Below are 12,612 nucleotides of genomic sequence, written 5' to 3'. Positions count from 1 at the left end.
AAATTCATATATTAATTTAGTATATAACATAATAGTCAAAACTCTCTCACTTTTATATTGGCTTTGGGTATCTTTGTAAGTAGTAAACACGGACAGTGAAATTCATTATATTAATTTAGTTTAACACATTAGTCAAAATGTTCTCACTTAATCTTAGGTATCATAGTAAATACATAGAGCATTCTTGACAACACAAAACTAAAAATTAACAGTGGTGCTTGGAATACATGATTATATTAATCTAGTGTCTGCTCTTTGCTTAATAATACAATAACAATACTAACAAAGGGTCACAAAAGGTCAAAAACAAGGAACTACAGAATCTCCAGAACAGGTAATTCAATACAATATTTATAGAGAAAACCAAAACCAACAGGTTCATATATATACATATATATGTACCTGGTTTAAAATTTTGTTAATTTTATTACCTTTAAACCTGACCTATCTTAGATACAAGCAACTCAGCATCAAATGTTACTAAGATACATTCAGCTGTATCCCAAAAGATAACTGAATACATTGAATTATCTTGTTGTAATGTATCTGTAGTATAAGGCTGTCTATAATTAAAGCTATATGAATAAGTAAAAATTTTCTAAAGTTGTTAGGTTGTGTTGTCTACTGATATAATCCCAAAATCTTCTTTATTTAGCAGATATATATTGATTTTTGACGACTAGTGCCATGGCCATATAAAATTTAACCATTGATAGATTCCAACATTTGTGACTTTCAAATTCAAGGGACTTGTCATAAGAACTGTATATAGCTCTGTGGTTAGATACATTTTTTAATGCAATTCATCAAAATGTGTCTACGGGAAAGCTTACTAAACACAACTGATGAAATAATCCCATAAACTTGTATGTCATCTCTTATATCATTATTTTGTGGGATGCATCATCATATTTTTATTTTATAGATAAATGCATTTTTTCACTGAGTTTATGCTAACTTTTACTTTTTGCAGAGGCCACCATCTTTATTGCAAAGATTTATGGGTAAACTGACAGTATCTGGTAGATCCAATCAAAGTTTAGATCACGCATCAGACCATTCTTCTGAAGATGATATTGATGGTCATAGGTCAGTATTAATTACTTGCTTTACTTGCAGTGAGAACAGATAGTTTTCCTTATAATCCTTTTAAGAAAATATTTTGTCAGTTCAATTTTATTTGAAATTTTTGTTCTAACATATATTAAGAAGTCACATTAAGTAACCTGAAGTAAGTAAATTTTGTATATGTGCCATGTGTACAATCATCAATAAACATAAGAAATTAAATCTCTTACAACCGACTGTAATTTTTGTGGTTATAAAATATAAATAAAGTTAAAATTATAAGTAGTCAACATCATAAAGCTTCTTTTTCCATTAAAAGTAAACGTAAGTTGTTAGATGTTGACATGTTTTCTGTTAACAGTATAGATAAACATCATTGGCAGAGATCGTTTTCTGGTTTTCTTAGAAGAGGCAGTAGTAAAAGAAAGAAAGAAGCCCAGCATCATCAACAGTCAGATGTCAGTAGTTTACATGTAAGTGTTTTTATATAGATTAGACTTTTGGTTTTCCTGTTTGAATGGTTTTACACTAGTAATTTTTGGGGCCCTTTATAGCTTGTTGTTTGGGGTGAGCCAAGGCACCGTGTTGAAGGCCGTACCTTGACCTATAATGGTTTACTTTTATAAACTGTTATTTGGATGGAGAGTTGTCTCATTGGCACTCATACCACATCTTCCTATATCTATGTAATATATATCACAGGAGTCACACTTATTCATGTTATTTGTTACTGTATATTCAGAAATTATTGCAAGATTTTTATTATAAATGCGAATAATGCAATGAAATAAGTATCTTTTTTAAAATAAGAATTCACATGGTTGTGTCTGAATGTTATAACTGTTGCTGATTTTCATAAAGTAAATAATCTTGCATTTTAGTTCATTCTTCAAAATTTGCAATAATTTCTGAATTATCAGGATATGAATTGTAGTGTGATAGAAGTGTAGTCTTTATAGACATCAGAAAAAGACTCAATGTTCAGTAAGGTTACTTCATATAAATGGAATTAAATAGTAACAATCAAATTCAAACATGGGAGAAAATAAAGTTGCTTCATATGCTAAGTATGTCATCAGGGACATATTGTTATTGGATCTTATTCCAGGTATACAGATTTAAGCCTTTAAATCTATGCTGAATATAAATATAAATATATATATTTTTTTACCTTGAAGTTTAGAATACATTACTTTATTTTGCATTAGTTACCTCTTCTCTTCTGCAGAATAAAGGTGTGTCATGACTAAATGAAATAAATTTTAGGTTCACAACCCAGAACTTGGTTGTTACATAAATTCCTCTTTTTCATTGGAGGACGAGAGTGATGATGTCATATCCTCCGTTTCATCACCGGTTAGTCGTAAAAGAGTCCATTTTCATGGACCCTACTTCAGGCATAGGAAGGTAACCAAAGTTTGGTGATGGAATTTGGAGAAGTGGGATTAAAGGATTTTTTGTTTTGTTTCAATCCTTTTTATGCTTTTTCCATAGTTTTACTTGAAACTGCCATCCAATTAGCAAATTAAAGCTGTACTAGATCATATACCTGAAACTTGTTAAACCATTAAAACTCATTTGATTTAACTTAAACTTTTTTATATGAATTGTTGATATTATAAACTTTGATCTATCAAAGTCAGTTGAAGGTTAGGTAAAATTGATAGAATGATATTAAATAAAAAGTCTCAACAGTCCATTTTAAAGCTATTAGAGTGACTGTTTGTGCCAATACATTTTCTCGTCATAGATTCAGGGCATTGATATTGGTTGCATATTTAATATTTTCTCCCAATATTACAAATATGCCTACTAAGACAGCTACTGGAAAGGTTTTACTGTCCATTTTATGTCTGAATTTTACACAAAAAGTAGAAATTGAAGCTTATTACAAGCATAAGACTAGTTGACCTGTTTATTTTCAACACTTCTGTTACAAAATTATACTTTATAGAAAACTACCCACATGAAGTAAAATAATGATTTTATAAGACTTGTAGCTTTGGTGCAGGGACAATGCTTATATTTACTTTTCTACTATTCTGTTTGGGAGATTTACATATTTTAATTGGTGTTAGTACCATGCTGAGGTGTTATGACAATGATTGATTGACAACATAAAGGGAAAACATAAAAAGTAAAGATAAATATGATTTTGTTTATGAAACTGATATTCATGTGTTTACAATGTATTATATATATGTGTGTGTGTGTAATACAGTTTCAACTAAATACAATATATTATGGTAAATGGTTCAGAATTCTGTATTTTTGAAATTTTGTGAATACATTTGGATTATGCAATGTAACTAATATTATGGGAAAAAAATAAGTAATTTTTGTACTTATAGAATGTATATGGTTAGATTGTATATTTTATCAGATTGTTTACCATCAGGATAGAGAGTATCTTTTTTTATGATCCCAGAAAGAGTTCATTTTTAATTCATTAGAATATATTTGTCTTTCTAGTCTATGGACCGGCAGGACTTCTCAAGTGGTCTGAAACCTGAACATGCATCTGGTCAAGGGCCGACAGCTCCCAGCAGGCCTGGTAGTAAAAGTCCTTCAGTTCCTACGACACCTGTCTCACAAAGATCTCCTATCCATCCAATGATGCCTTATCACAGTCCATTTGGATCACCCACAAATTCTCCCATGTTACAGAGAAGGTCACCTTCACCACGTCGTAATGAATTTGGATTTGCGTCAGCAGTTTCTAATTTAGTTGATCAGGCTCATTCTATAGCTGAAATGGATCGACGAAAACATTATGGTAATGGTATCTGTTTATCTGTTTTCAGGGATCATTTTCACAAATCTCAACCATTCATGGTCACCTTCTTAAGATTTTCTTTTATTCTGTTTTACCATTACAATATGTAGTCTAAATAAATCATCCCATCAAAGTTATTTACATGAAGATATCAGTTTATAAGTCATGGCTTTTTAAATGATAATTAAGCAATTATGAAGTATATATCTGAATGCCTCCTAAAGGATTAAAAAGAATTGATTATATATATAGTAAATCCAAGGTTACTACTTATTTGAAGTCACAAGAGACATAGCTAAGCAGGTATCAATGGTTTATTTATGCATGGCTTGTTATTCTATTTTGTAACTGCATGGTACATTTCTAAAAAGGGTTGGTTTTTCATTTTGTCAATTCCTATCTAAAAATATCATGTGCATTTTGTTGCTTTTCAATGCTTGCTTTATACGATGAAGAAAAATGCTTCTGTTAAGGTTTTATATGGATGTAAATGAAATACATTAGAATCAGTTAAATAGACATGCATACAAAAACTATAAATAATAATATATACTGCATCATGCTGTATCTAATACTCTAGTTTTAAATTTGGTATATTATAAATATTTGATGAAAATTAATGTTCCCCTTTGGATTTTAAGTAATAAATAGTTGAGTATGAAACACAATTTATACTACAGAATTCATAGTGACAGGTAGGGGTACATATAGATGACTTTGGAATTCCTACATTTGCCTGTACATTTTGAATTTCACAACAGAAAGAACGCATTTTTTAAAGACATTATTTGCCTGATCAACTTCAGGACAACCTGTGTAACTCCTTCATATATGACAACTCAAGATTGTTCTATATTGATTGATTAATTGTTGCAACTCATTACAAACTTTGCAACCTTATTTTTCTCCTCCTTCAACATAGTCAAAAATATAAGATGTAGGCTTGCTGTTTACAGTGGTGGCAAAAGCAGAATCAACATTGTATTAGTTTGTGTGATTAGGTCATTGACAGATTGTTCTGCATATTTTACATGTCTAGATATTGCCATATCAATTTTAACATTTTCATTATACTATAAATATTATAACATCAAAAACAGACATTTCTCTGTGTCAACAGTTTATTTTACTGATATCTGTCCAAGAAATTTGTATGGTGTTTATATTAAATATTGCAAGACATACAATTTTGTTCATTTCTAATAAATTTGTTATTGTATCCAGCATATCATAAATTGTAAAATGAATGATACTTTTTTGTCCCCTGATCAACAATCACAGTAATAAATAAAGTAATTTCTGAATAATTGTACATGTATTAACTTTGAGTGTTATATGTTTTCAATCAATTTTATTGATAATATTCTATACCATTTTGACAGGTTTCAAAGCAGATGAAAGTTTAAGTCTACCCAATTCTCCACAACAAAGGAAATCTAGAAGTTTGAGGAGACCACCATTACAGCCACAAGGGAATGTAATTGGATCTCCACTCCCTAGTCCACAACCACTGAGAAAGAGGGATTCAGCATTTTATAGGTCAACTTCATTAGAAACTAGGTCACGGTCTCCTTCTCCTTCAACTACAACACCATCACAGACACCTCAGGCAGAATATTACGGAACTGCAAATTTAACTGATAGATCTCGAAGTCCTAGCCCAGTATCAACACCTCCTAAAAAACAAAAACAGAAACAGAAACAGGGGAGAAAACTCCCTCCAGTTCCTTTACCACCAGCTTTAAAACCATCAACATTAAATCTTTCAACACCAAAACTCAAAGACAAAAACTTGCCACGTGTTATGCCATCACCGACAATACCACAACCACCAAGAAGTCCAGGAAATATTAATTTTCCCCGTTTAAATCAATCACCATCACACGCACCTAGAAACTTTCCTTCATCAGGATCATACAATTATAATTTACATTTAGGCAAGTTTGGAAAACCAGAACCTTATAGTCCAACAGAAAGAAACAATTTAAACAAACCAACAGTATCAGTGCATTCACGAACATTGCCAAATATAGGTAGAAATAATAGAGACCAAGAAATATGGATGCGTGAAAAATCAAACATTAGACATGATCCAAGAGCAAGTAGTCAATCACCAGATATAAATAAAAATAGTAGTGATAGAACTAAGATATTAGCCGGAGATTTCAATGACCCTTCGTCAAGCTCAAATAGAGGATCTAGACCTTTAAAGACTGTGCCTAATGGCTTCAAACCTAAAGGCAGAAAAAAGAAAGCAGAAAAAATGGAAATGAGAAGTGATAGCAATATACCTCTAAATATAGACTCTGATGAGGATGAATCTGATTGGTGTTGATCAACTTTCTTTTTAATTTATATATACATGTATATGAGGATATTTTTAATAGTCACTTTTATTTCACAATTCAGATGTGAAGAAAGTAGGTAATTTGGCATTCTAGAAATTTATTTTAGTACCTATTAGTAAAACCATGAAGTGCATTTCCTTTTTTCACTGTTTTTGCATTAGTATAATTCTTTAGAATATTTGTTCAATTGAAACAATATAATGTGATGTATTGTATGTTAACAGTGTTATATCTTGTATCATAATCAGAAAGTAAATTTAAACGTTGCTATCACACACAATGAGTTGTTTTGAGATTTGTGTACAAGATTTAATGTTATAAATGATGTGTTAAAATATTTGTCAAAATTTTGAAAATATTAGTACCCTTCACTGCCATAAAATGGTTTTCTCTTCCTTTAATGTGAATTAATTGTAGTTAATATTATGTATATTTTATTGTTAAACAATATTGAATATTGTCCATTGCCCATTTAAAGAAAATTGTCATTTGTGGTGATTGGTAGTACTTTTTTATTGTGTCGCTCATGCAACTAATTTCTGTCATGTGATCCTATTCCTTCTCATAATGTATTCAAAATGTTGAGAATAGAAATTTATTGTTAAGATAAAGACTCTGTTTAATCGTTTAAAGTTCAAAATTTAACACTCTCTCTCTGCAAAAGCATTCATATACATTACACATGGAAATTGATCAATTTAACATGAGCTGCTAACAATACCCAACTCCATAAATGTGGCACTGTCCGTCACTATAACTTTATTTCAAAAAGGAATAACCTGAATCATTTGACAGCGTAAGTAGAAAAAGCAGACTATTCATTTACATACATCAGTAACATGTGATGTGGCCCTTGTCCCTAATATTTCTGTTTCAACATTCCACAAAATTTCATTACAGACAGAATTTATAGTTCATGTAACCACATTCTTAGAGCATCACTCACTTTCACAGACACAATTATTATAATTTTATAATTTATCAATGATTTATTTATTCTATTTTTATGTCAAACCATTCCAATTATTTTTTTGTGAAGAAACTTTATATTCCACAACCATTAATCAACTGACTTTAGTGAAAAAGGCCTTTCAATTTTCAATTTTTTTGTTTGCATTTTCATGCTTTAAAGGTAATTTCCATTTGAAGTACAAAATAACTGCTGCATACCTCATATCTCTTTTTACTCATTCAACAAACTATTTTAGTTTCCTGCTAAGTCTTTGGCCACCATTCCAGTCAGGTATATAGCTCTAAATGAAATACTAACAGATTAACAGATTAATAATGTAAGAAGCTTGACACTATTGACGACACCAGCCTTAATTTGTATATTTCTTTTAAAAGTTTATTGCCTGTTATTCCTCCTCTATTATAGTTTATGACAAATTATTCCCAAAGTTTCCTGTGATATATCTCCAGTTGTAAGAGTGTGTATTAAATGTTACTTATTTGATTGTGTACTTTTTATATTTTATTTAAGGGGCTGGCCCCACAGTGTATTACTGTTTCTGGACAGCTTGTTTCAATGTGTTCATGTTGTTTTATACTTGTTCATTCCAATCACTATAGCTTTATAGAACTTGCCAGAATTTTATTCTGTTTTGTAAATTCCAGTAGGTGATTCTTTGTAGATAAACTATTTATAGCACTTACTCCATTATATTTTGCACCTTTTAAAAAGTTAATAGGTTTATTAAATTTTGTAAGTTTGTGTTATTAAATTTATGTAAATAGTTATTTTATACAAAATTTTGTAGATATGACATATAAATTTGTATGTTTCATTTGTCTTCAGATTGTTTGTGTACCTGATAAACTTTTAACATGATACTGAATACTTTCTACTATAGATATTCTAAAAAAAAGTTCTGAAAAATTTTGCTTTTGATTTTTAGTAGTAACAAAGTTGTATTGGATATTTCAGCCACAACTTGCAGATCCAAAATACATCATTTTCACAGTTTTCTTGTTTATTTTTATCTGCCATTCATATGTTATTAAGCTGCAAGTTAAATAAGTAAATAAGTCACTTTAAAATATACATATAAAAAGGTATGTATAAAGAAATGCAATTTAGTGTTAATTTGATGAAAATTAAACCAAACCAAGGAAGAGCCAGTCTGCTTTTAAAAGCACAGCAAAATAAATAATCTTTCATTTTAATATGTTTGTGAATCTTCTTTTCTTTTACTGAAACATATATAATCAGTTTTTGGCTCTATGGATTCTTTTTAATAATATTCTTCCTAAAATGTTGTTATTCATATTATCTTTATAGTTATAAATGTTTATTTTTGTTATATTACTCTATCAAATATTTTATTCTTAGGCCACACCAATTTATTTTTAAGTTCCTTGGATTTTCAATAAATGAAAGAAGGCAATGCTACCAGGCTTCTTTTGATAAAATTCTTTAAATGTGAAAATAATTTCAAAATGTTGTTAAAACATGATGTCTAAAATATTCATCTGGAAAATTTCTGGGGAAGTTTAAACTTTTGTGGAATTTTCATAAGTAGAATTTTTCAATTATTTACTATTTTTTACCACATGCAACAACATTATTAATCACACAAGTTAATGCTAAGCGACATGATAATTTTTTGAAAATCCAGAGAAAAAAACTTTTTGTGTGGCCTCACTTGTTATGGGTTTTATAATTAACATTTTCAGGGATTTCTTTTTAATTTAAAAAGAAAATCTTCCTGTTATTCAATGAGGATTGTTACACTTTATTGTAGTAAACTGGTTACTTTAAGACTAGTGTTAATGTCAAGATTGTTTTTATGCAGATCAACTGTATCCTTTTGACTTATTAAATAAAATAATGTATTGACAATGAAGCTAGATAGTTACATAGTATATATTGTATTGCATTTGTAACAAATGATTGCCATCTATCAATCATCCATTCAAATCTGGGTTTTAAAATTTTGAGAGAATTGTGCAACATCTTACAATCAATAGAGAATGAACTTAAGGAAATCTAAATCTTATACTGCATCAGTAAAGTTAAAGAATTTTTTCAATTATATGTCCTGAAAGCACAATAATTTGATAAAATATGTTTTGTTCATTATTCTTGAACTATTGATAAGCATTACAAATTAAGGCACATCAATGTCCTTATGAAACAAGTGCAATAAATATGTATTTTTCAATGCTCATATCATGTAAGAATCAAATAAACATAGCTTTCATAGTTTTGAATGTGTATTGTGTATGAATAATTTCACTTATCATTATTTATTATATTAAGTATGTGGACAATTGATTTACATGTATGAAGAATGAATTACTTCTATGATTTTTTTATTTCATTGCTTGAAATACAATAAATAATTAAAAATATTCTGAGATTCTGTATTTGGTTTGACATTTTACAGTTGTGAAATATGACCTAGGCCTAGAACACTGAGGTTGTGAGTTTAACCCTGCATGTAGGGGTGTACTAGACTCCAATATTATTTAACTAGGTTAACTAGGGCTGTCAGTTTTCCTATTGAAGGTTGGTGGTTTTCTCCAGGCACTCTGGCATCCTCCACCAATAAATATACTGGCAGCCATGAAATAGCTCAAAAGCAGTGATTAAAAGTGGCTTTAAAACACACTAAAATCACATCATTTGACCTAGATAAGTACAGTGAGATGTTTGTGCTCACTTCAGATTGGTTTAAATTCAACACTTTCATACCTGTACCATGTCTGCTATTCACACTAATATTCAATATTCCAATGTTTTCTACAGTTCCCTTTTTGTTCTAAAATCTTTTCCTTTAAATTTTTTTTAGGAAATAATGTGTAATTGCCAATGTTATGAACTAAGGTCAAAGATGTGAACAATTTTATTAAAATCTCGCTGTACATCTTCAAAAATTAGGAAAACCCATACTGTCAAAATGTGAAACAAAGCAAACTGTAAACAAGAGCAAGAAACACATATAGTCGACAGCAATCAAAGAGTTAGACATTTATTAGATAACAGGTCCAAGACTTTGGACATGAAAACAACAGAATATAAAAACAAACTGTGAGAATCAGTTGGAGAGGACTCCTCAGACTAGTACTATGCATGAAGTAACTGTAGACTCTAAAAAGCCTGTGCAGCTTACCTAGTTCTATGTTCATCTGCAAAGATGGAGACTCCAACATTGTTGTCTGGGATAGAATTTATGAAATTTGTGAATCTCGTATTGTTTATCATTTTTAGTCGAACCTGCGACTTTTGTTGCAGGAAACTCAACACACTGATCCGGCGGTGGTTACAGCTAAAGTAAGCTACCTTCTTAAAAGCTTTATATTTTAGAATGTGGAAGACCTGGATGCTAAATACTTTGTATATAGATGCCTTATGTTATGAAGTTTCTGTCTGTCTCATGGCCATAGTCCTTGACCTCATTTTCATAGTTCAGGGACTACTTGAAAGAAAGTTAAGTTTTTTGTAATGTTAATTTCTCTCTTATTAGGAGTAATAGGATAACTATATTTGGTATGTAGGTACCTTGCAAGGTTCATATGCCTTTCAGATAGTTTTCACTTGACCTGGATTTTATTTAATGGATCAGTGAACAAGGTTATTTTTTGGTGGTCAAGTCCATATCTCAGATACAATAAGCAATAGGTCTTGTATGTTTGATGTACAGAAGAATTGTAAGGTGTCCAACTAGCAGGTGTCACCTGACCTTGATCTTATTTTCAAGGTTCAGTGGGTATAGTAAATTTTGTGTGTGCTGGTCCTATTTCCTTATACTATATGCAATAGGTCTACTTTATAGGTGTATGGAATGATGGTAAGGTCACTAAGGTGTACATGTTGAATTTGGAGGTGTCATCTGATCTTGACCTCATTTTCAATGTTCAAAGGTCAATGTTAATTTTTTGAGTTTTGGTCACTTTCTTTTCTAATACTATATGCAATGTCTACTATATTTGGTGTATGGAAATATTTTATGATGTACATGTTAGTCTTGCAGGTTTTATTTTACCTTGACTTAAAGGCTTCCAAAACAGACATATATTGATTATTCTGAACAATTGTATAATGCCTTGACCTCAATTTCATGGTTCATTTCTCAGTGTTAGCTTTTTTATGTTTTGGTCTGTTTTTCTCAAACAATAAGCAATACATCAACTATATTTGTTGTATGGAAGGATTGTAAGCTGTGCATGTATGTCTGGCATGGTTCAACTGACCTTGAACTCATTTTCATGGTTCATTGGTCAATGTTAAGATTTTCTTGGTTAATTCTATTTCTTAGAAACTATAAGCAAAAGGTCAACTAAATTTAGTGTATTGAATGATTTTAAGGTGTACATTTATTTCTCCTTTGGTTTATATAACCTTGACCTCATTTTCTTGGATCTTGTTAAGTTTATGTGATAGTTATAGTAAAGCTTTATCTTTAGGATTATCAACATAATATCAATGGTTTGTAAAGAAGTTGAGACACTTCAGTGTGTGCACTCTTGTTTTTCTATTAATTTTTTATCTATCTAAAATTGCTTTTATGGATATTAGATATAACTGCAAAAAGTTGGTAAAAATCATCATTTGAGGGTGATGACGCTGATCTGGAGTGTGACAATATTTTCTTAATTACAGATCTTATAAAAATAAGATGTGGTATGAATACCAGTGAGACAATTGTTCACAAGAGCCAAATTGTGTAGAAATAAGACTAGGACAAAATACAGCCTTTAACAATGTCTCAAGTCCATATGCAGTCAGCTTTATGGGCATCATTTTTTTATAATTTGTGCACTTTTTAAAAAAGTGTCTATTTATTTATTATATCTATTATAATAGTACAAAATACATGTACAGACAAAAACACACAATTGAATGAAGATGTCATAAGATGTTAATTAAATGCAAGACCATTTAAGGATGTGTACTAGTCAATACCCAAAATTTAAAATAAAATGTGGTATAATTTACAATCACACAACTACTGAATTCAAAAAATTAGATTTGGTATGAATGAGACAAATATCCAATAGAAAATTAAAGAACGTATGTCATGCCACTACATTGTTATCAGACAATATTTTCCTAAGATCAAAGACATGTAACTCCTACAAAAGTCCACTGATCAAATTTCTTGTTGACATGCAAATCTACAAACTGCCCTCAAAGTTTTATGAAATTCTGTTGTATGGTTTCAGAGAAGTTGCAACGACAAAATGTTGCAGTTGTTTGATGGCCAAAATTCTGAATTCAAAGGGACATAATGATAGTTTCTTAGGTTTTTGAAATTGCTGACTTCATCTCATGTTATATTTGTACAACCAGATAATGCACATTTCTTATGCAGACTAAAATTATCCAAGTGAATATAAGTCCTATGTTGTACAATGTTTCAGAGGTGTTGACAAATAAATTATATTAATAATATATTGTCACAGTTGCTATTTAAA

General features: G+C 30.2%; 1 protein-coding gene across 3 annotated transcripts in view; it reads left to right on the top strand.

Moving 5' to 3' along the window:
- The window catches only part of LOC134706827 (voltage-dependent calcium channel type A subunit alpha-1-like), a 119,234-nt gene extending 109,688 nt beyond the window's left edge, over nucleotides 1-9,546 (top strand). For 2 of the 3 annotated variants that reach the window (XM_063566131.1, XM_063566132.1), the window contains exons 46-49: nucleotides 974-1,089; nucleotides 1,430-1,541; nucleotides 3,541-3,844; nucleotides 5,227-9,546. In XM_063566131.1, coding sequence (XP_063422201.1) covers nucleotides 974-1,089; nucleotides 1,430-1,541; nucleotides 3,541-3,844; nucleotides 5,227-6,179 — 1,485 coding nt within the window. In that variant the 3' untranslated portion in view covers nucleotides 6,180-9,546. Of the gene's footprint in view, nucleotides 1-973; nucleotides 1,090-1,429; nucleotides 1,542-2,334; nucleotides 2,476-3,540; nucleotides 3,845-5,226 lie in introns of all 3 variants that reach the window. The other variant, XM_063566130.1, reaches the window with a different exon arrangement.
- Nucleotides 9,547-12,612: the final 3,066 nt, after the last annotated feature.

Source organism: Mytilus trossulus, chromosome 2, assembly GCF_036588685.1.
Source record: "Mytilus trossulus isolate FHL-02 chromosome 2, PNRI_Mtr1.1.1.hap1, whole genome shotgun sequence".
In the NCBI taxonomy this organism is placed as follows: domain Eukaryota; kingdom Metazoa; phylum Mollusca; class Bivalvia; order Mytilida; family Mytilidae; genus Mytilus; species Mytilus trossulus.
The sequence above is the reverse complement of the archived record's forward strand: the minus strand, read 5'-3'. Positions and strand labels throughout refer to the sequence as shown.